Source organism: Neophocaena asiaeorientalis, unplaced genomic scaffold, assembly GCF_003031525.2.
Source record: "Neophocaena asiaeorientalis asiaeorientalis breed wild unplaced genomic scaffold, Neophocaena_asiaeorientalis_V1.1 scaffold293, whole genome shotgun sequence".
In the NCBI taxonomy this organism is placed as follows: domain Eukaryota; kingdom Metazoa; phylum Chordata; class Mammalia; order Artiodactyla; family Phocoenidae; genus Neophocaena; species Neophocaena asiaeorientalis.
In genome coordinates this window covers 3432616-3457345 of record NW_020173920.1, presented here as the reverse complement: position 1 = coordinate 3457345, position 24730 = coordinate 3432616, and the positions used below count along the sequence as shown (strand labels likewise).

Sequence of the window (24730 nt, the reverse complement as noted above, 5' to 3'; positions counted from 1 at the left end):
TCTCCTAGTCTAACTTGTCTTTTCATCCTCTTAACAGGATCTTTACGTAGAGAAACAGTGTTTCATTTTGATGAAGTCTGATTATTCAATTTTTCCTTTTATGGATCAATCATATTTTGGTGTCAAGTTTCAGAACTCTTTGCCTATGCCCCAACCCAAAGATTTTCTCCTGTTTTTTTCTAAAAGATTTAGTCTTGGTTTTTTTTTTTCTTCTGTTTTTTCATTTTTTGGCCATACCGCGAGGCATGTGGGATCTTAGTTCCCCAACCGAGGATCGAACCCATGTCCCTTGTATTGGAAGGTCGGAGTCTTAACCACTGGACCTCCAGGGAAGTCCCTAGTCTTGTGTTTTATAATTTAAGTCCATGATCCATCGTGAGCTAACTTTTGTATAAAATGTGAGATAAGTCAAAGTTGGCTGTTTTTGTTTTTGCCTATGAATATCCATGCTCCAGCACCATTTTTTGAAAATGTTATCTTTCCTCCATTGAATTGCTTTTGCACCTTTGTCAAATATTGGTTGGGCATATCCATGTGGTTTTATTTCTGGATTCTGTTTCATTGAGCTATGCGCTCCCACCTTATTTTTCTTATTCAAAATTGTTTTTGCTATTCTATTTCCTTTGCCTTTTCATATAAATTTTAGAACAATCTTGTCTTTTTCTATAAAAATCTGACTGGGATTTTGATAGAAATTGTGCTAAACTTGTATATCAATTTAGGGAAAGTCAACATCTTTACTTTTTTGAGTCTTTCAATCCCTGACATAGTGTGGGTCTCCATTTATTTAGATCTTTGATTTCTTTCATCAGTATTGTATCATTTTCAATGTACAAATCCTGTATAATTTGTTGTATTTATACCTAAGTAACTCATTCTTTTGAGCAATTGTAAATGGTATTATTTTAGATTTTGATATCCACAAGTTCATTGCTAGGATATAGAAATACACTGACTTGTGCATGTTATCTTGTATTCTGTGTCCTGCTGAACTCACTTATTAGTTCTAGGAGTGCTCTGTGGTTTCCTTGGGATTTTCTATGTAGTCAATCATGTAATCTGCAAATAGGGATAGTTTTATTTCTTCTTTTACAAACTGTATGACTTTTATTTCCTTTTCTTGCTTTATTGCACTTCCTTATTGCACTATGGTGAGTCAGTGGTGACAGCGGACATTCTTGCCCTGCTCCCATCTTAGGGAGAAGGCATTCAGTCTTTCACCAGGAAATATGTTAGCTGCATGGTTTTCATAGATGCTCTTTATCAAGTTTAGGTAGTTTCCATCTATGCCTATTTTTCTGAGAGTGTTTATCACTAATGAGTGTTAAATTTTGCTTTTTCTGCTATAATAGATTCATGTGATTTTTATTCTTTGGCTTTCAGTTTGGTGGATTACATTAACTGATTTTTAGCAACGAGCCATCTTTGCAGCCCTGGAACAAATTCACTTTTTCATGGCTTACAACTCTTTTCATATATTGCTGAATTCTACTGGCTAATATTTTAAGAATTTTGGCACCTATATTCATGAGGGCTATTGGTCTGCAGTCCTCTGTTTTGTACAGTCTTTGTCTGGTTTTGGAATCAGCTATTACTAGCTTCATAAAGTAAATTGGAAGGAGTTACTGCTGGGTACGGATGGGAGTTCCGGCTTCCCATTGGGTCTTCACCAATACCTCCCTGGCTGTGAGGGGTCGGAGTGCCTCACTACTGCTCTCCACTGTATGGGGGTGTGTGGTCTCATTATTGTTGAGAGGTGGAGGAAGTCCTAGCTCTCCGTCTCTACTAGGTGTCCTCTGACACTCCTCCACCCCACCCCAAGCAGGCAGGTTCCTTATTACTACTGGGTGAGAATGTAAGTCCTGGCCCCTACTTGGCTTTCTCTGACACTACCCCTGGTGGGGGCACTGGTCACAAGTAAGCAGAGTGGTATGGTCACTACACCCAAAACTAGTTAAATGACTTTATGTAAAATCAATCACTGTTGTACCATAACCCCAGGATTTGCTATACAAAAAGAACAAGGTGTCCCTGGCAGAACTATCCTTGTCCCCTGCCATCCTTTTGCACTATTTGATATTTTAAAAAGTAACAAAAAGATCACAGCAAGAAAAAAAATTATTTCAAACTGATTTGTTGCCAGATTTTCTCTAACCTACCTCCCCATATTCAAATATATCCACTCAAACTTGATCCATCTCTGGGTGTATTATACCAGGCGCTACTGCTCATACCCAGCTATCAATGGCATATTTCTACTTCTCCAGAGAGCACAAGGCTCCATCCCTCCACACCCAATCCCCAAGAGGCAGAACCCTGATAAGGCGAGGGCCAAGAACACTGCTAGAGAGCTCCAGCTGACACAGGAGTGCCCTCCTGGACACCACTTGGTTTCTCAGCCTTTTCCTTTGGCCACTGCTGGGACTGCCTCATCCTGCTCTTATTTCTTCTCTCACTTTGCAGCTCCTGCAGGTGCTACAGGATCCCTGGCTTGGGGCTACTTCTCAGTTCAGAGGGCCCTTGGGGCTAGGAAGGCCTTAGCACCTCAATTCTTTAACTTTAGTTAACAAGTACCTGGGAAGCTTGTTAAAATGCAGGCTCCCAAGTCCCTGATTGACATTCTGATTCAGTAGGATGGGGTGGCCCCTGGAAATCTGCATGTTAAACCAACACCTGATTCCAGTACAGGCAGTACTGGGAAAGGCCTGGTTGATGTAGGTCCAGAGCAGCTGTTCTTAGGTTCTCCTCCCTGATTGTTTACTAGAATCACTTGGTAAAACGATCATGATTATGTGCTTACGTTATTAAAAAGAGATCTTACCATTTAGCAATAGATACCTAAACACCAACATCATGTCCAGGATTTGCTTTGAAACAATCCAGTAGAGGGAGGGGGAGGAAAGTGGGTGGGAACACAGATGAAACAAGACTGGTCATGAGCTGATAACTGTTGAAGCCCAGGTACACCAGGGATCAATTTACTACTTTCTACTTTTGTATGCGATTGAAATTCTTCCCAAAATAGTTGAAGAAGAATTAAGGAACCAAGGAAGCTTTTTAAACTATTCCCATGGTTGGCCTCACCCCTAATGAATGAAATCCGAGTCCCCAGGGGTGGGGCACGGGGATTTTTTTTCCCCACTGCGCTCTAGGTGATTCTAACTTGCAATCAGAGTTTGTAACTGCTGCCTTAGGAAAAGAGAAAAAGGACTTTTTCCCCATGGGGTTTCCTTTTCAAGCCTCTTGACTGCCAAGTCCTAATATCTCTGGGGACAAAATCAGCTCTAGGCCACAGCCCAGCCAAGGCAGACACTACTGTTTGCTGCTAATATCTATTCTTCTCATCTGTCTCAATACCAAAATGTTGTCTGGGGTACCAATGTGCCCAATTCTTTCCAGACTATCGCCTACCCAGCAATCATGTGACCTACCCCTGGTCCATAAGGTGCGAACAGAAGTCTGCAATGATTGCCGGGAGAGTTTTGCTCTCCTGATGCGGGGGCAGCTCCTCCCTCCTTCCATGTTGCTTTGCTTCTTCCTGCCTGGACTGAGGCTGGAGGTGGAGGAACATCGCGGCAGCTGAGGTGAGGGCCACCATCAGGATGACAGAGCAGAAGGAGACAAGAAGCCTGGGTCCACTGATACCTCTCCAGCCCTGGCCTTCTGGAAGTCTTTGCCCTTCTAATTGTGATGCAGTCCTGATACATTGGCTTATCAAGGCTAAGAATGCCCCTGAGGGGTTAAGTCCAATCCCATAATATAAAATAGTGAGCATTGCCCTGGAGGGTCACCTCTCCCCAGGAGGGTCTTGTGGTGGCAGCAAACGGCTGGTCACACAAACCACTTACTCTAATAGCTAGGCCAGTCTCACAGGTGGTACAAGTTAAACTCAGGGTAGTCAGTAAACTTGCTGAGGGGTGAATCCCAAAGAGGTGGCCTCCAGATTCAGAGGACGAGAGCTTGCTGATTTCCATCCTAACCTAGAAGAGCAATCAGATGGGGTGGAGAGGTTGCAATCCAGCATTTCCCCACAGGCCTGTGGAATAACCAGCTGGTCCCCGGAGCACTGGCATCCAGGAACTCACCGGGCCACATTCGAGACACCACCCTGTGCTGGCCAAGGCATTAATGCTGGCTTCTCTTCCCTCCTTCCAGTCTATGTCTCTATCCCTTTTGTTCCTTCCGTCACAAATCAGCAACAATAACCAGTTACCCAGCTTTCTGCTGAGAGGAGTCAGGAGTCAGCTTGACAGCCTGAATCTAACAAGATGGGTTTAGGAAGGACAAATGTGGATGACGCAAGGGCAGCTGGAGAGGAAGGAGGTCTCACACAGCAGCACCTGTGAAAAAAAATTAGTCTGATCAACTACGAATCACAAGTGATGTGGCCGCCAAAAGAAGCTATGTGAGCCTAGGCTGGACAGGAATAGGGAGGCAAGGGCCACTCTCCATTCTGCCCAGGTCAGGCTGCCCTGGAGTATTACACGCCATGCCTGGGCAGGCAGAGCTGAGCACTGGGGCTGAGCCAACTGGTGTGTGTAACCAGAATCCGGGAAGTAGTGTCCTGGGCGGAGCCAGAGCCTTGAGAAATCCAAAATCTGAGGGCTGTATAGAGCCAGGAAGCAGAGCAGGTTGTCAGGGCAGGGACCGCATCCAGCCACTTCTGGGGAGGTTTCATCTGGACAGGTGCTGTGTACCGGGTGACTGCTGCTCTGAGCCATGTAGGGGAGGGGAGGGGAGGGGAGTGTTCTGTTTGGGGCACCACATCTCAAGAAAGAGCTCAGACCAAATGGGCATCATACAGGTGGGAAACCTGGATGCTGAGTGGGAAAACCATGGGAGATGAGCAATGAAAAAAACATGCAGATGCAATAAGAGAAGTCAGGGGTATTAGGATGGCACAGTATCCCCAGGGATAAGAGATTAACTTGTTCAGTATGAATACAGAAGGCAGACCCAAGAACAGGGGGTGGCATTTACAGAGGAAAGATTTGTGCCCAGTATGAAGAAGGACTTTATAATAGCACTGTCCAAAGACAGGTCTGCTGTGAGAGGTACTGACTACCTCATGGCCAGAGATATTCAAATAGAGGCTATAAGGTCACTTGTTAAGGATGAGATCAAAGGATCACCCACAGGTGGGGACTGGAGCATGAGGCCCCTTCCAACTGAGATTCAAGCAAAATGATCGGGCCACCCAAAGACCTCCTGTCTGATCCAGGCACAGTGATCACCCACCATTCCTTCCACCTCACACATCTGGGTCTCCCTCCCTGACCTCTGCCGACAACTTTTCCTGGAGGACAGCTAATGCACTCTGACTCAGCTCTGCCCCTGACCACCCTGTGCCCAACCCCTCAGCCTAACCAGGTGATTTCTACAATCCTTCCAGAAGACTCAGAGTCTTCTGGGATAGCCTTTCTTTCCCTTCAAATGAGCCAGAAGCTTGACTAATGCCTTACTTCCCTTTAATTTTTTAAAATAATAAAGCATTGAATATTTCATGTGATTTATTGAATACTGTACTAAAGTGAAAAAAAGAATGTTTGTATGGGTACAGAATGGTTGTATCACTCCCTTTAATTTGAGGATAAAATCTTTGTAAAAGTATTTAAACTTCCTTTGGGATTATTTTCTCCTCCATAAGAAAATCTCCAGAAATCTCTGAAAGCCATTTTTGAGACAGATTTTATCATTTCTGTGAGTCATTCTCTGAAAAAAAATTACAGCAAATCTTCTTTCAAAAGCCCTTTAACAGAATCAAGCTCCATTCCCTCTTTGATGGGATATCAACTCTTCTTATATGATGTCCTCCAGCAGTTGAAGCCTCACCTCCAACCAAGCTTCTGTATCCTATGGAAATGCTTTTAAGCAAATGCTGCTAAAAATCTCAATGCATGTTCTTCTAGATATATTTATTGGCACAGAAAATAACCATCAATTTTCTAGCTGCTGGGTCTTTGAATTTAACCTGCCACTTGATTTCACTCCTCTCAAATATGAAAGAAAGGGCATTATGTTTTTCCTTGCTCTAGCTGCAAAAGAAGAAAATGAGGTAGCAGAGCACACTAAATTCCCTTGGAAAAGGCAATTTCCAGAAGCTCTCAAAGAAGAAGAGCTGGGCTTCCCTGGTGGCGCAGTGGTTGGGAGTCCGCCCGCCGATGCGGGGGACGCGAGTTCGTGCCCCGGTCCGGGAAGATCCCACATGCCGCGGAGCGGCTGGGCCCGTGAGCCATGGCCGCTGAGCCTGCTCGTCCGGAGCCTGTGCTCCGCAACGGGAGAGGCCACAATGGTGAGAGGCCCGCGTACAGCAAAAAAAAAAGAAGAAGAGCTGCTTGTTTACTTTGTACTTAATGCTTTCTCTAAACCACCCAGTTCAGTGAAGTCTCACGACATTTTAGTTAACTATAGTTTCATGTGCGAGATTTTAAAAGAGCCATTAACCAGGTGATTAAAGTAATGAGATCTGTGCCTCCTGATGTGATGCACTAAGAAGGGCACCACCTCACCTGAGTGGGTTTCTTCCAAACACACAAACCTGAATCTAAACACGAGGACATCCCACAGCCCACACTGAGAGACATTCTTCCAAGGTATTAAGGTCATGAACAACAGGACTGAGGAACTGCCCCTGACAGGAAGAGAGTAAGGAGACATGACAACTAAATGTACTGGGAACCCCGGTTTGTATCCTGGACTAGGAAAATGTCCATTCGTGGGCCATCTGGTGAAATTTGAATCAAGTCTGCAGATTAGTTAATAGTATTATATCAGTGGTAATTTCCTGGTTTGGATAACTGCACTATGGTTTTGTAAGATGTTAACACTTGGGGAATTTAGGCGAAGGGGTTACGGGAAACTTTTGTACTATTTTTACAACTTTTGTATAAGTGTAGAGTTACTTCAAAATAAAAAGTTTAAAACAAAAATCTGATGAAAGATATTCTTCGGTGCCTTGTGTGACATGGGAAGGTCTCTGTCTTCCGACAACACCTCTGAGTGTCCTTTGCTGGTGGACAGCGGGTATTGAGGGACACCTTTGAGAGTCAAGCCTTATTATGTGTGAAGAGCTCTGCTTTGCCCAGAAAGTGTAACCCTCAAGGTCACCTCCACCCTTCATTTTCTTACCTTGTTCCATTTACTCTATCAGAGAAATTCAGGGTTTTCCTCAGGGGCTGTGACAGGGGTCTGGAGAAGCGGGCAGTCAGCACAGTGGCCACGAGAGGCAGAATGGCCAGGCTCCTCCGGGTGGGTTCTGAAACACAAAATGTGTCCTCAGCATCGCGTTGCTGCCTTCAGGAGTTTAGGCAGAAGGGGCCATTTTCCTTTCAGGTTGTGAAAGTTAAAGTAGGCTCTGTTTGACCCAGGTTCAGTCAAGGCACCAGGCAGTCCCCGCCTGCCACCCTCCTCTCAAGCTACAGCCTCATGTGATGAAAAGAGTCAGGAGGCTGGGACATCTAGAAACCTGGGTTCTGGTTCCAGCTGTGCCACCAACTCATAGGGTAACCCTGGGTGAGTCATCACGCGTTTGTAGCATGAGGAGGGTGTAGCACAAGTGACCAGTGACCCTCAAACTAGGCTGTGCAGCAACCACTGGGGCATCCAGGGTCCCAGCCCCTCAGGGATTCCAGCTCCATGAGTCCCATTCTCAGTGTTCCCCATATCCAGCAAAACATCCATCTCAATTCGCCCACATGCCTCCAGGCAGCTTTTTCAGCCCTGGGCCAGGTACCTTTTGATTCAGCTCTCCACCTTTCTCCACCCCACCATGCACAGGGTCCAGCTCTGGGGCTGAATTCATCAGTAATCATCATAGCATGGAGACTGAACCTACAAAATGAGACACACTCTAATCAACCTAAATTAACACACACACACACACACACACACACACACACACTGTCTCTCCCACCACCCTACCACTCCCTTTCCACATTAAATCAAACTTGTTGCAGCAAGGCCATGTGTCAGTAAGGCTACTCAGCACAGTGCCTAGCTTCGCATCATGAGTTGTAGATGGGTGTGTGCATTAGTTGTCCTCCTGTTCTGGTTAATTCCCCTCTAGTGATCCCTCCTGGCCTAAGGGAAGGAAAGGGAGGTAGGGAGGGAGCTGAGCAAGGCAATCCCAGCCCTGGGAGCTGTTGCTCTTTTCCTGGGGAGCAGTCCTAGTCTCTCTTTGCACACCTGCCTGTGGTTTGTTCTACTGCCCTTAACAGTAACAAGGTTCTGCCTGAGAGGCAGCTCCTCCCCTGCCATTTTGCTGCGGTCCCTAATCTGATCACCTGTCACCTGCACCAGTGAGTCTGTGATAAGTTCACTAACTAGCTAACAACCACAGTATTTACTGCAGAAGGTAGGTGGCGGTGTTTCATCTGTTTAATCTTCAGGAGAGGAAAACAAATAGGGCTCTTTTGTCTTGCGTGATCCTTCCTGGACTGTGCAGTAGGCTCTGGCTCCCGCTCCGGCCCCGACTCGCCACGTCCCAGTCTCAGCACTGCAGCCAGAAAGGTCTTTCCAACACCAGTCAGGTACGTACGTGACTCCCTTGACTAAAAGCCTCCTCTCCATGCCTTTTTGGAGCTGGCCTCTGCCTCCCTTCCTATCCGGTACCCCCTCCCCTGTGCTCACTGCTCTGTAGCCACGCTGACCTTCTGAACATACACGGAGCTCTTTCTCGCCTCAGGGCCGTGGACCTTGCCTTTCCTCTCTATAGAGGGCTGAGTCCTTCGGACCCTTCTGACTTCAGAGTGGCTGCCCAACCCCCCATGCAACACACAGGGGTTGCTCTCCATAAGATTGCCCTTCAATCCAAGATTCCCTTGTTTCTTTATTTATCTCCCCCTTCTAGATCATAAGCTCAGTGAGGCCAGGCACCTTGTCCATCTTAGTCACCACTGAATCCCCCATGCCTGGAAGAACCTGACACAAAGGAGGCACTCAGTGAGTCCCTGCTGAGTGGGGTGAGCTGTGTGCTCGAACCTCACCCCCATCCCCACACAAAGACTGGCCCTTCATGGAAGGCACAGGCCCATGCTGTGGGTGCCCCGCACCCCTCCCAAGTACTGACTGGCTGGCTGAGCACAGACATCTCTGTCTCCTCCCTCCAGGACTGGAGTCTGAGGTCACCACCACTGGGTGATTTAAAATCCAGTCGTCTGTAATTCAAGCGCTTTCCATCCCTTCTGCTCAATGCTTGTGGCACAGAATGCCTCAGTGTTTGCCTCAATGTCTCTCCAAACAGAGAGCTGCTTTTAATTTTATTTTCTTTTGAGTCAGCAATATCTAAAAGCACTGGCGTCAAAATAGCTTAAATTGCATGAAAACTCAGCCCCTTTACTAATGCACTATTCACAATGTAATCTCTCATATACAAAATGCTAGAATTTTAGATATCTTTTTCTTCTACTACTTTTTTACATTCCTTAAATATGTTGCTATTTTCACCCCAAACACAATGCTATAGGCAGTGGAATTCCTGTACTCTTCAGGGCTGTTTGTCATCTTAATGTCTTGTGCTGGGCTTTAGTCTCTGTAAACATTAGTTTCTCAAACTTGAAATGCCACTCGGTTGCCTTTTGGTTTGGAAACAGAAATGGCCGTGGGAGGCGGGCGCTGCAAGGGGACAGGCAGAGCCCCTGTGAGGGCGGGAACCACCTCTTTAGCTTTGGATTCAATTAGCTGCTCCAGGGTGACCAAATTTATATGATACTGTCGCAAAATCAAGATGTTCATGTATTATTCTGGAATCTGGGAGAAACTTTTCTAATTCTAAGAACACTTAGGTCTGCTCTCAAGGGCACCTCCTTTCCATTGTCAATGCAAAACCCACATGTAGCCCGCGGAAAGCACCCCCTCTCCAAAAGAAAAAAAAAACCTGTGTGCATCCTTGTCTTGATGCTGGGCTCACTTGCTGCATTCTGACAGGACTATCTTGCAGAAGACACAGCTGGCTGCATTCCTGTGGGTCAGGGTCAAGGTCTCCCCAGCAAGTGGCAAACACTCCCAGTACTGACATCCTCAGAAGAGGCAGGGCATCAGCAGCAAATAGGAATTCAGGAGGCAGGACTTAGGCAGGAAAGAGAATTCAAGTTTCTGGACATGAAGTCTGGAAAGGCCTTGGTACTACCAAGTGGGAGAGGGAGGTCCTGTTTCACTGGGGAGGGTGAGCTGGGTTTAAGCTAAGAACCATCCTGTGTAGGGACGCCACACTGAGGCGCTCAAAGCCCGTAACCTGTGTGAGAGACTCCAAGGTCTGACAACTGGCAGCCAGTTTCCAGCATACTCTACTTGGCTATTTTGTTTGGCCTGCCTAGTGTTTTAAAAGGCAACGTAACGAGGCAGCTATGTTATGCTTGAACTCAATAGCAAAAAGTTGTCACTTACTATCTCAAGCCTACCCACCACCTCTGTTAACTGCCTGGACATTGTGGGCATTAGAGTTTGAGATCTCTTACCAAATAGATGTCTATTATCCTTTGGCTATTTCCCTTCTGATCACTTAGCATAATCTTGCCTAGACGTTCCAGCTCAGCTCAGCTCAGCTATACGTGTTAACTACAGTTATTGGAGGCTTCCTCGAGGCCATGCAAAAAGGAAACCTGACAAGTTTTAAATCCTTATTCAAATAAGATGCCTATTATCCCTTAGAGAGATTAACTATTCTGAAATGAAAGTCTAAAGACATTATACAGGAACACCAAATGATATTGTAGGTGACGTTCCCACTACTATTTTATCGTAAATGCAGAAGTGACTTTTATATAGCTGCCTCTAACAGGGACCTTCAATAAAAGCCAAGGATTTAACTTTATAGCCCAGTTCAGCGAAGGCAAACCTAATGCAGACACTTGGATTAGTCTGACAGACACTAGCCACCAGACTAGACTTAGGTGATGGCCATTTCTCTTCAGAGAACACACCACACTCAGCAGTTGCCATCTTTCGGGTGTCTGTCTTGCTCAGCTGATCCCTGTCCCTTTCAGACTTGCCTGTTGCCCACAGGATTTGGCCTCTGCAGCTGTAGTTGTACAGTGAGACCCTCCCCCCCACCCTCTGGCCATGGAAGAGTGGGTCACGGAGAGACACCTGACCCCAGATGAATCCATCATTCTGTCCCCTGGCACTGTGAAAGAATGCAAAGCAGCCTCTGTGGGGCAGAGACATGTGATCTGGTTGCTGGAGTTGGGGGGAGGGGGGTGGGCAGCTATGCGATACTTGAACCTGAAGCCAGAGAGAGAGATGGAGAAAGCCAATCTGCAAAGACAGAAAGGAGTCAGGCACACATGTAGAAAGAAGCAGAGATGGAAGTGAAGAGAGAAAAAAACAACAACAGAGCCTCCTGCTCCTGAGACCCAGCTGCCCTCCTGTCTTCAGCTCTGTAAGGCATGTGATGTCTTTATTCTCTGTGTTGATTTAAGCATGTTTATTGTTTCTGTTAGTTGCAGCCAAAACAATATTGGTGAAAACACACTGAAAGCAGGTTCTTTCTGCAGATCATTATCATTAATTCTTAAGCTTGCCTGATATTCTGAGAATGCCACACTGTAGACCTCATAATGATAACAGGAACAGGAGCCTCTCCCTCTCCACTTCTGTCAAGGAAACATCTGTCCTTCCCCAAGAGAAAGTGTTACCAGAGCTATCAAAATGGCCATAATTACAACCACCAGGTTAAGCAGGCATTCCATCCCTAGGAGAACAGGGCTTGCCTACCAAATTCACGTCAGACCTGTACACAGGAGGCACATAATATTTGAATAACTTAAGAGAGTTTTCAGCAGAGGAATACCGTATCAGGCTTATATTTTAAAATGATAACCCTCACTGGGTTAAGATTAGACTGAGGATGGACAAGGGCAGAAGCAGGGAGACCATTTAGAAGCTATGGCAGTAACCCAGGACCATAATGTACAGCCATGCAGGTTGTGTACTGCAGAACTCGAGCAAAATGTGAAGAGGTACTCCCTGGACATATATAAAAGGGCTGCCAGTCCCGGTGGAAACCATGGAGCTAATTAGACGTGGTCAGAGTCTGGCTGTGTTTTGAAGGTAAAGCCCACTGTGATATACTGACCAATTAAATGTAGGCTATGAAAGAAGGAAGAATCAAAGATATTTCCAACATTTTTCATGCAGATGTAAAAAAATGACATTAGTACAACTGACAGTTTAAGGAGCCATCCTATTCATAAGCACTTACCACATTTCAAATCAGAGCGTACAAGCCCAGCATCCTGGTCCTCAGCGGGCCCCTCCAAGTCATATCTCCAACTATACTTCTCTCATCTACTCATTATACCATTTGCCACCATCACTCAATAAGCCCTGTACTTTCCAATTTTTGTGCCTTGCTCATCCCATACCAAATCTGAGGTCTCCTTCATCCACTAAGCCCTAACTGATTCAAATAACCTCCTTCTAGAAAGCTTTCCTGATCCCCTAAATCAAAAATCAATCTCTTGTTGCGGGACTTCCCTAGCAGGTCAGTGGTTAAGACGCCGCGCTCCATATTTGCATTTTCACTGCTTCCTTATGGGCCTCTAAAATAGCACTTAACCTAGGCCGGGTGGTATTAGAGGTATTTCTGCTTATAACCATTCACAGCACCCTGTTCCGCCATCTGACCACCAGTCTCAACCTGGATTGTTTCATTGACCTCCGGCTCATCCAAACTGACTACTCTGGTGTCTGACAGGAAGCAGCCACTCTGTAAATGTGTACTGAGAGACTATGCGAGCTACACTCATTTCAAAGTTCAGCTTCCTCGCCCGCCACGGGTATATGCCCTGGGCACGGCCGGGCTGCAACGCTCTGGTAGAAAGTGCTAGGATATTTGATGCATCATAAAGGATCCTGGCAGCCGGAAGCCCACCGTAACGAAACGTGTGCCTCTGTAACCCCTGGCAGGGTTAGACGGGGACTTTGTATCAGATGACTCTGGGCAGATTTTGGCAGACTGGTTGGAAAACACCACGCAGAGCTCAAATGAGCTCCACGTCCTGCGCGGCTCCAAACCCTCCCCCAGCAGGGCGCAGACCGCCCGGGTCCCTGTCTCTGACCGGGACGCCCTGTCAGAGACGGGGGACGCCAGAGACTCGCCGGCGCCAACTCGCCAAGCGCGCCGGCAGCCCCGCGTCCGGGCCAATCGCAGGGCCGCAGCCCCTTCCGGCTGACCAGAGGCTGGGAGCCGAGGGGGCTCGGCCCGAGCCACGCTCCCATTGGCTGAGACCGCACAGCCCAGACCAAGTTGAGCTGTTCCCGCACCTGTGAGCGGTAGAGGTTCCGGGCCTTCCCCGGCCGCGGGCCCACCACCAACCCAGCATCTCCGGCCTGCTCCCGCGGCGCCTCCAACTTGCTCGGTCCTCCTCCTCCCCCGGTCCTGCGGCCTCTGCGGTCCTCCAGTTAACAGCCGGCTCAGCTCGTGCTCAAGGAAACTGGACAGGCGGCCTGAATAATGTCCAGCATCCTTCCCGAGGGCGCAGCATGAGGGGAGGAAGCACTCCCCCTCCCCCCCCAACCAAGTCCCCGAAAACAGAGCCTCGTGGAGGACGCGGCAGGAGGACGAGGGATGCGGGAACACCCAGAGAGATGCGGTAAGGGAGCAGTGCCTAGATCTCAGGCTAGAAGGCAGGGCTACTGGCTTCGGTCCTGGCTCTGCCTCTGACTACGATGTGACCTTGGGCCAGTTTCTTCCCTTCTCGGGGCTGGGCTCGTCTTCTGTAAAATGCGGCGGCAGAGAAGGATAAGTGTCGAGGGTTTCACCTGGGAGACTCGGGGGCGCGTGTTCAACCTAGGCCTCCCCCTGACAAGCACATTTTCTGAATAACAAACGTCAGGCTGGGCTCCCAGAGCACGGACGGAAGGCCTGGGAGGGCGGAGGATAAGGATAACCTGGGGTTGAGAAGGCTCTGGGCGGGATCAGTCCATCTTTACACCGTTACTTCGGCCGCGGCCGCAGGACCCAGCCTACAGGACTTGGTGCCCGCTTTTCCACTCGCATCCCCGCGACCCAAGTAAAGGGCAGCGCAAGTCCAAACCAAACCGAGCATCACGCCGGTTTAGGGGCGCCGGCTCATCACGCCCGAGCTTCAGAGATGCGGACCCCTCCTCTTACCCCAAACCAAACTGGCGCGGGGTCTCCAGCTGCCGAGGGCTCAGCTGGTGCGTTCGCAGGTACCCGCGCTCGCCTCTTGTACCACCGGGCGCTACCGCCGTTTCCTTCTCAAAGCGCCTTACTGGCTCCCACTCCTGCGGCCTCCAGCCTCAGCTGCCGGGGTGCGCCTGCGCACAGGGGCTTTGCTCCGTAGGGCTGCGCGGGGCGGAGCCCGACGGCGGGCGCGCAGGGGCGGGGAGCCTCTGCGCCGCCTCCTTCGCCTTGCGGCGTCAGGCCTGGCCCTCCTCCTGCAGAGGGTATTCCTATTCGCTAGGCGCCCGGCCCGGGATTAACCCACTGCCGCCCATTTTGATCTCCTCCACCGCCATCCTGGTTCTGGAACGAGCGGGATCACCCCGCGGGTTGCGGGTAGGGAGGTGGAGGTGCCGCTCCAGGAAGTGAGAAAACCTGGTGAGGTTGAGGCGCCTTTCCAGGTCCTACGCCTACTTGCTGTCTTTGGAGCTTATTGGGGTGGGTTGGTTTGTTGGTTTGTTTTTAAATTTGTCTTTTGGTCAGATGAAATTTATTTAAAATTTTCTTCCTACGATTTTAAAAAATAATTTAAGAATAGCACAGCTTCCCAGAGTTTCAACAACGGAACATCGGAGGCCAATCTGTCACGGATCAGGCTCCCCTGCCAAGTTTCCAGGATGAGAAACCGGCTGAGGAGAAGGAACCTATCAGGGAAAATTAGTGGCAGAGCTATGTTTAGGTCAAATTATAGAGAAGGGCTGATTGGAAAGGGACCAGGCAGATGAAAACAGGAAGGAAGGAAAGGCCTGGTGGGGCTTTAAAGAAACCTGTCAGCTCCGTTACATGAGCTTCTTGAGGGCTGAGGCTGTATCTTCCTTATCTCTGGCTCCTGGCATGTAGAGCTTTGAAGACCAGGAGAATCATGAAGGTAGGATGCACTTGGTTCTCTGTACCCATTTCACAGACCGACTCAAGCTTGCATCAGCGCTGTGTTTCAGAATAGTCACTGTTACAGCATGCCATAGCCATAACATAAATCCTTATATTGGGTCACCAGGTTACACTTTGAGGGTTATGCATTGCTAGAAAAGCAGTTAACTAAAGGAAGAGTTAATATTTCCACTAGGAGAACCATAGATCCTGACTTTGGACTGAGAATTAATGGAAATAAAGTTCTATTCATGAAAGACAAGGACAGGACAGTTGATCTGTCTACGGTTATATCCGACTCCACCTGTGGCTGACCTCACACCTTCCCAGCCCCACTTTTTATTCCAGTTTTGCTCTGGCAACCAGCTGCATACAGGTGAAACCTGAGAGCACCTTGCCTCAGCTGTACCTGGTATCTTCCCCACTCGGGGCTTTTCTGTCACTGTAGCCTGGGCCCCCTACAGGAAGCCGAAGCCCATTTTGACACATGCATAAATTTGGAAGTGCAAAGGAATTAACACGTCCTAGGACAACGTTTGACCAAGGCAGACAGGAGCTGGTGGAGAACTATGCCACTCTTTTCGTTCTTCCAGTGGGCAGTTCCAAGGTACGTTTTGTACAGCACCTAAGATAGACCCCTGGCTGCCCACAGTAGTGCCCAACTTGATCAGCTCAATAATGCACCCTTGGATCGCCTTTCTCTTTCCTGCCTTGACTGTTTGACTCTTCCATCTCCTCCACTCCTGTTCCTCGGGATTCGTTCCCAAAATAAACTACCTGTATCATGAAGGTAGGATGCACTCTGAACAAGTTCTTGTTCAGAGTTTGTTTTGGGGTGAGGGGGGAACCCAGACTAAGCCAATGGTTAATCCAAAAGAGTCATCTCAACAGGGAACTATATTCAATATTCTGTGATAAACCATAATGGAAAAGAATATGAAAAAGAATGTATATATATGTACAACTGAAACACTTTGCTAAACAGTAGAAATTAACATTGTAAATCAACTATACGTGAATAAAATAAATTTAAAAACACACACACACAAAGAAGACCCAAAAAAACCCCAAAGAGGCATCTCAGCCCAACTTTCGGGGTCATTCTCAGCAGACCTTTCCCAAGTCTGCTAATGAGGAATCCATTTGTTCTGTTTGAGCTGTTGCTCTTTTAATTGCCCTGCTGCCCTGCCCTTTAGGGCATCATTAATAAACTCTCAGAGGCAGGCAGGAAGTATCAGAGACTCCCAGGAGACAGGGCCAGCTGAAGGGCTGGGTCTAGGTTAGCATTGGACAAAGCCATTCTTGGCCTTACCTTAAACATTTTCCCTCCTTCCAAGGTAGGTCCTGTTTGCTGACCTTGAAACGAGAAACTTTCAGCTCTGGGGTTGAATATGGAAGCAGAGACAGGGTGGGACCCGGGTCACTCCCAACACAGCATGTGCCCAGAATACGTCTCTTTTTTGCCCTCCCTTTCCCCCTTGCCCCTGCTGTAAAAGCAGTTCCTCTGTCCAGATACAAGGTCTCAGGCCAGGGTCTTTGGCACCTAGCACACACACTTCATCTCATTTCAATACTAAGAGGATGCTGTTGCAAATTACTAAGCTAGGTTTGGGAGGAAAGAGCCCTTTGTCCCAGCCTTCAAGAAGGGAAATGAGACATGTACATAAGCTAAATGAATCCTTAGAAGCCCTGTAAGTCTTCTAAAAGAGGGACTTGTAAGTGTAGTGGGAGTTCTGGTGAGGCTTCAGGACAGGATCCGTAGAAAGGTAGCATCCTGAAAGACTCTCAGAATGAAGCCCCCTCAAAAGATCCCCCTCCTAATGGATTACTCATTAGCAAACTTGGGAAAGGTTTGCTGAGAAGGACCTTGAAAGGTGGGTTGAGATGCCTCTTTTGGATTAACCATTGGCTTAGTCTGGATTCCCCCTTGAAACAGACCCCTGTCCAGAGAGCCACAGTGTTTGCTCCTGTCCCTCTATCAGCTCCTAATTGCCTCCTAGCTCACACCCTTCTTGAATCCCAGCTCAGACTAATCATTCATCTTACTAGGCCCCAGCCCTCCCCTGCTAGATCTGGCCCTGCCCCATCTCTGAATACCCCTGCTATTCTCTGTCTTCAGTGTTGTGTCCAACACCAGATGGTGCAAGTTAAATCCTGCCCTTAGCCAGCCACGTGGGAACCCTCCAGGAGCCCACGAGTGCAGTGCTCTGTGCTGAGTTCTACTGGGGGGTAGAGAATCACAACACCATTTACCATCCCAAACACTACAGGTCTTCCGTTTGTTTAATGCAACTGAATTTTCTTTTAAAAAAAATTTTTTTTTTTTTTTGGCTAGAAATCATGTCCTTAATCTGCAGAATTTTAGAATTGTCAAGTAGCTTTTTTTTATAATTTACAGTGAAGGAACGAAAAAGCCCCAATGTACTATTCTAAACAAACTGTGATGCTCAGAATCTTGTGTACTGAAGAGCCCTGGATCCTAACATGACTATAACACTGAATTTTGCCCATGGATGAGAAGTGGAGGCCCAACCTTCTCCCTGCAGTGATTGAGCAAGTAGAACAAGGGCTTGGACCTTATGGGGAAAAAAAGGGGTGTATCGGACACCCACATCCCCACTCCCTTTCTGTTTCTCGACTCTAATGTATTTAACTAAAATGATTGTTTGTTTAAACCACAGAGTTGTGGGTTTTTTTCTTTTTGTGTGTGTATTGCAGAGGGGGGAGTAGTTTGGAAATTTAACCAAAGTTATTTTGAGGTAATTGGGACCTTTGAAGAGGGAAAAGTATGAGGAAATAAAAAAAACAACTGTGTCCCCACCTCTGCCCATCCACCCCAAGCTACAGCACTGCATGAAACCCCTTCCTTCATGCAGCTTAGCTTGATCAAGACCTTAGATCCCAGGCATTGTGCTTTGTGTTGAGGATGCAGTGATAACCCAGTGCGGGGTCTCTGTCTTCAAGTAATACAATTTAGCAGCTGATGACTGATCGCTGCGTACCAAACACTATGCCAAGTGCTTTGTGTGCATTTTTTCACTTAATCTCTGCAGCAGTCCTAAAAGTGACCTAAGATTATCCCCATTTCCCATCTGAGGAAGTTGAGGCCCAGAGAAGTCAAATAATTGCCCACAGCAACACAGCTAGGAAGTGACAGAGACAGAGTGCACACAAGTCTGTCCCACTCCAAAGGCTTTCTTTTAGCACACCACCAACTGTTCTAAGGTTCTTGCTTTGACAAAACGGATAAAAATCCCAGTTTATAAGACTATTTAGAGTACAGAAATTTTTATAACCAGTTGGGCATTGTTTTGTGAGTAATCCTAACAGAAGCTGGAATTGCTTTGTTACATTGAAGTTCCTTTCAGTAAGTACAGTACAGAAGCCAAGATCTGATGCACTCAACTAGGGAAAGAAATTATAGGTCCTAATTGAACATATAAACTTTGAAAGACAAAAATATGGGACAAAATTCTCAACCCTTAAAGCTGATTTAATTTTCTGAACTTCAAATCTATTTTTTAAATAATAGTTAATATGTATAGTTAATATAAATGGTTTTAAAACCATATGCTTATTTTGATTAATATCTTTTCATTTTTTTCCCCAATGAATGTGTATTATTTATATTTTCTGCTTGTTGCTACCAGGGACAGAGCCTATTATTTCAAAAGGGAAATCAAATTACAAAGCTGCTGCTTCCCATTTTTGGGTTGCCAGTACCTCTTTCCAAAGGCCTATTTGTTGAGAAGGTTATACTTCAGATTCACTTTGCTAGTCTTATTTTCTTTTCAACACAAATGGCACAAGGATATTCTCTTGCTAGCAATTTCTCTAACAGTAAATTGCGAGACAAGACCAATATCTAATATCTAGAAATTAATGAACGCAGAACAATGTTTCTATGTTGCTCGCTAGAGGATTTCACTTTATAATTACCTTTGTTCTGAAATAAATTAATTTTAAAAGCTCACCAAAAAAAAAAAAAAAAAAAAGGCCTATCTGTTCCTCCCCAACACCCTCCCCTCACACCAGGCTCCTCCCAAGACTGGAAGGTTTTCCTTTTGCCGATAGTCTGCACGCTCAGCATTTGCTCACCTTGGGCAGCTGTAGCAAGGCTCCCTCAGCAGTATCAGCACGCAGGTCCAGGCAAGATACAAGCCAGATACACCTGGAATCCTCTTAATTCTCAGTTGATAAGATGTAATAGACACCCCTGGAAACCTCCTCCAGGCTTTACGTGTATTATTTCAATGCTTATCTTTAGCTGGGAAGGGAAACTCTCACATTCATATGATAAGCAAGGCCAACTAATGATAAAATACAATATTTAGAGTTCTGATGTTTGTGTGTTTGTCGCTGAATAGGCAAAGTTCAGCTTCATAACTTTGTTTTGAGCTTAAAATGTCTGTGAGTTCGGTCCTCTGACAAGTGGAGGGTCAAGGGTGGATGCCACTGCCTAGGGATGCATAAGAAAAAATGATGCCAAAGGGCAGCTCCAGCTGACTCCATAGTGAGCTCTCCCTGCCAGGATGTGTGGGCATAAATGAGCATAGGAACTGGCCTGAACAGAATGAGAACTATCCAGAGAGTGCCCTGAGCATAACCCAGACTCGGGACCTGAGAAAGATTGTAAGATTGCTTTGGACAGGGTCAGCTGCAAGAAGGTAGGGCCAAAACATACCTCTTAAACATCACAATCAGGTGAGGAAGAGTATGTATGCAATACAGGCGATCCCTTCAGGGTGTTTCTTAGTATTACCATACCTTGTAATTAAAGTCAATGGAAAATTACAACAGCTGAATTCAGGCAGTACTACTAATGGTCTAGACTCTTGGGTCACCCCACCCATACATGGTAAAGAACCATGACCTGCCGAGGGCAAAGGGAATATGGAATGGGCAGTGGCAAAAAGTAATTATAAATACCAGGTACAACCATGTGACCAGTTGCAGAACAAGGACTGTAATTGTCATGAGTATTTCTTATTTTGTTATGAATATGTGTGTAATATCTTTCCTTTCTTTTCTCTCTTATCACCTTATCATGTAACATGAGATACTTTGACTCATATATCATACTATTGTTAACTTCACATCATAGTATTTAAGTTATGGGACATCAAGAAGAGTGAACATCACCCAAGGACTCTGTGTCCTCTTTCGGGGAAAGTGTTAGTGCATTTTTAGTTGTATACAGGAGAGTTGTAGCATGTAGTTTGAATTATGACCTTGTTATTGTCTTTATCTGGAGAATAAGTATGGTCTAAGGAGATGTATATGGGTGCCAAGTTGACAGGGAGTGAACTGTGATGGTTAATTTTATTTTTTAAAATTAATTACTTAATTAAAAAAAAATTTATCGCTGTGTTGGGTCTCCATTGCTGCGCACAGGCTTTCTCCAGTTGCGGCGAGCCGGGGCTACTCTCCGTTGCGGTACGCAGGCTTCTCATTGCAGTGGCTTCTCGTTGCGGAGCACGGGCTCTAGGCACATGGGCTTCAGTAGCTGTGGCACGCGGGCTCAGTAATTGTGGCCCACAGGCTCTAGAGCGCAGGCTCAGTAGTTGTGGCGCATGGGATTAGTCGCTCCGCAGCATGTGGGATCTTCCCAGACCAGGGATCGAACGTGTCCCCTGCATTGGCAGGCAGATTCTTAACCACTGCACCACCAGGGAAGCCCTGTGATGGTTACTTTTATGTGTCAACTTGGCTAGGCCACAGTGCCCATATATTTGGTCAAACATTATCCCAAATGTCTCTGTGAAATTGTTTTTGAATGAGATTAACATTTAAATTGGTGGACTTTGAGTAAAGCAAATTACCCTCCATAATGTGGGTGGGCCTCATCCAACCAAATGAAGGCCTTAGAAAAAGACTGACCTCCTCAGAAGGAGAAGGAATTCTGCTGGCAGACTACCTCTGGCTCAAATTGCAACTCCTCCCTGTGTCTCTACCTTGCCAGCATAACCTAGATTTTGGACTTGCCAAGTCTCTACACGTGAGCCAACTCCTTAAAATCAATCTCTCTCTGTGTGTGTGTGTCTCTCTCTCTCTCTTTTTTTTTTTTTGGCGGTACACGGGCCTCTCACTGTTGTGGCCTCTCCCGTTGCGGAGCACAGGCTCCGGACGCGCAGGTGACACGCAGGTGACACGCAGGCTCAGCGGCCACGTCTCACGGGCCCAGCCGCTCCACGGCATGTGGGATCTTCCCGGACCGCGGCACGAACCCGTGTCCCCTGCATCGGCAGGCGGACTCTCAACCACTGAGCCACCAGAGAAGCCCTCTTTCTCTCTTAACATCCCTATACAGCCTGTTGGTTTGTTCCTCAGGAGAATCCTGACTAATACAGCCACTCAGAGTGGTCTGCTTCCCTGATTGGACCCTGATACATTATTGAAATAGATCCCTTTATTCTGGGATTGGTCCCTCTTTCTGTTTGGGAGGGCAGAAGTCAACAGGAGCAGGGAGGGGCCTTGCTCAGGGGCCTGGAGCACAGGCCAGAAGTAGGAGGGTTGGTCCCAGGCCAAGTCGGGACATGGCAAAGCTTGCTTTTCACCCTCTCCATCCCCTGAGATCTCTGCGGGGTGGACAGACAGACACTTCCTCAGCTTACTCCACTCCAGGGTGGCTTGGGCCAGGTGCTATAACAGGCAAAACCATGAGGCTCTGGAAGGATGGAAGAGGGAGCTATTCCTTCAGATTGGGGCCAATGAACAGGCTTCATGGAGGAAGTGACTGCCTTGGATCTCAGATTATAAAATAGGTAGGATATTATTTCCTCCAATTTTTTATTTTGAAAAAGTTTAAACACACAAAAAAGATGAAGGAAGAGTATGATGAACACCCATATAGCGATAATCTAGATTCACCAATTGTTAACAGTTTGTCACATTTCCTTCTTCTCTCTATATATCCGCATACACATATACATATACACTTTGCTGAGTCATTTGAATATACACTGCAGACATCATAACACATCACTCCCAAATATTTCAGCATGTATCTCAAAAGAACAAGGCAATTCTCCCACACAGTCATGACACTATTGTCACATTCAAGAAATTTAATATTGATAACAATAATATGATTTAATTAATCTATACTCAAATTCCTTCAATTATCCCAATAATGTCCTTTATAGTTTTTTCCCTTAATCAAGGACCATGGCTTACATTTAGTTATCATGTCTCTTTAGTTTCCTTTAATCTAAAACAATACCCTGCCTTTTCTTTTTTGGAGGGGAGGATCTTTCATCACATTGACAGTTTGATGAGTTCAGGCTAGTTGTTTTGTAAAATATCCCAAATCTGGATTTCTTTGATCGTTTCCTCGTGATTGGATCCAGGCTAAACATTCTTGGTAGGCATACTATATAGGTGATTCTACCTACTACATAGGTGGAATTTGGACAGACTGAGACGGGGAAGGATACACCAGACATAAGGAAGAGCAAATATTTTGTCCCTTAGGTGTGAAAAAGGCAAGCATGTCTGGGAATAGCTGTGGCCACAGGGAGTTGCACTGTGGCATGGGGCATGTGGGCAGTAGGCAGGAGAAGGATAAGCGTTGGGACAGTCAGGGAAGTTTGGTCCATATTCACTGGCCTCTGTTCAGAGGGCACTGGGTAATCACAGCCTCTGGAGGCATATTAGCTTTTCATAAAAGAGTCTCAAAGACCAAAAAGCCTTCAAGACCCAAACAAATGAGTCTCAAACTGTAGGGTGTTAGCCTCGGAAGAGACTGTGAACAATGGGGCCTTCCCAAGCACCCCCCAGTATACAACATATTATTAATTGGAAAAAAGAGAAAATCTCAAATAAAAAGGAGCACAATTACTTTTCGTGTGATTCCTCTTCTTTCACTATTTTCTACAGTTCTGTCATTAGCCATTTTCCTCAGAGGTGTTTCCTCAGACCTGTTTCCTTCAGCCCCTCACATTCTTTCCTCTCCCTTCTCTCTCCTTCCCAGTCACCCAGGCCAAAAACCCGAGATTCCCCCAGATGTCCTCCCCTTCACCCCTCACATCCAGCCTGCTTGGTCCAGCCACCTGTGGCCGGTGCTGCAGGAGACTGTGGGAGAAGTCAGAGAAGGACCAGGTTGTCAGGTACTGGCTATCAGACTGCCCTCTAGGGCAGCTCCAGCTAGGGGCCCTGGGATATGCCCAAAGGCAGATCACTTCGAAAGGCCCTGACTCAGGATGGGGATACAGAATTGGACAGGAAGTAAGCTGTGGCCCAAGCCAGTGGCCAAACTGGAGGAGGAGCTTGTAGAAATGAAGAGAGTCTGCTAATTCAAAAAATACATGCACCCCAATGTTCATAGCATCACGATTCACAAAAGCCAAGACATGGAAGCAACCTAAATGTCCAGCGACAAATGAATGGATAAAGAAGATGTGATACACGCACAAACACACACACACACAATATGGAATACTACTCAGCCATAAAAGGAATGAAATAATGCCATTTGCAGTAACATGGCTGGACCTAGAGATTATCATACTAAGGGAAGTAAGTCAGACAGAAAAACAAATATCATATGATATCACTTATATGTGGAATCTGAAAAATGATACAAATGAACTTATTTACAAAACAGAAGCAGACTCACAGACATCGAAAACAAACTTATCGTTACCAGAGTGGAAAGGGAACAGGGAGGGATAAATTAGAAGCTTGGGATAAACAGATAAACACTACTTTATATAAAATAGATAAAAAAAAAAAGATCCTACTGTATAGCACAGGGAACTATATTCAATATAGTAATAACCTAAATGGAAAAGAATCTGAAAAAGAATAGAACTGAATCACTAACCGAATCACTTTGTTGTACACCAGAAACTAACAACACTCTATATCAACTATACTTCAATTTTTTTAAAAAATGAAGACAGTCTGAAGAGGTGAGGCTGAAGAATGGCTGGGGGCAGGGTGAGGAAGTGGACACTAGGAAGCTTCATTCTTGAATTTCATGGTGTTTGCAGCATCCCTCTGATTCATGGAAGATTGGCTGGGTGATGAGAGGTGTGTTCTTAAGGTTACACAACTAACGCAGCAACATGTCTTTTTTCAGGGGACCCTGGCCAGCTGGGGTATCTCTGGGTGATCCTAGGACAATGTTTCCTCATAGCTGGAGACTACTTGAGGCAGACCAAGTGTTTCTGTCCTTGCTTCTTCATCCCTCCCATTTCACCAGGTTCTGCAGCCAGCCTCCTATGCAGGAGGAATTCAGTTTACTGGCCCCAGCATGCTAGTTCTTCTCTCCCATCACTGGATCGAGTCTGGGGTGGTGCAGGAAGGAAGACACATGTTGGGGTCCTAGTGGGTCAATTAGAGAAGAGCCAAGGAAAGCACGGGACATGAGAGGATGCACAAAGGCATATGGGGTGAGCTGGAAACAAAGGAACAGCAGACGGAACAGCCAAGCCTTCCAGTTTTGACCAAGCTAGAAGGAAAGGCAGAACTGGCAGTGTGAAAAGAAGTGAGCTGTGATGCGGCCCAGTTGTTTACTGGCCTTCAGGGCAACCAGGTCATCCTTAGAGGTTTTTACTTGAATGGCTGCTCATTTTCCTGCATGATGTGAGGCTGCGTCAGCCACAACAGAGAAAGGTGAAAGCCGTGCTTGCAGAGAGGGTGTATTCTGATTAGTAGAGGCTGACTCGGGAT

The 24730-nt window shown here is 46.5% G+C and overlaps 2 protein-coding genes across 4 annotated transcripts in view; one reads left to right on the top strand and one right to left on the bottom strand.

Moving 5' to 3' along the window:
- The window catches only part of BDH1 (3-hydroxybutyrate dehydrogenase 1), a 34056-nt gene extending 20589 nt beyond the window's left edge, over positions 1-13467 (bottom strand). Inside the window, 3 exon segments of the mRNA XM_024752104.1 lie at positions 7129-7255; positions 7733-7830; positions 13264-13467. Of these exon segments, the coding sequence (XP_024607872.1) occupies positions 7129-7255; positions 7733-7830; positions 13264-13322 (284 nt within the window). The 5' untranslated portion in view covers positions 13323-13467.
- The window catches only part of APOD (apolipoprotein D), an 85366-nt gene continuing 69104 nt past the window's right edge, over positions 8469-24730 (top strand). The window contains exon 1 of one of the 3 annotated variants that reach the window (XM_024752087.1): positions 8469-8528. The gene's annotated coding sequence lies outside the window, so the exon portion shown is untranslated. Of the gene's footprint in view, positions 8529-13511; positions 13593-24730 lie in introns of those variants that run through there. The other 2 variants (XM_024752085.1, XM_024752086.1) reach the window with 2 other exon arrangements.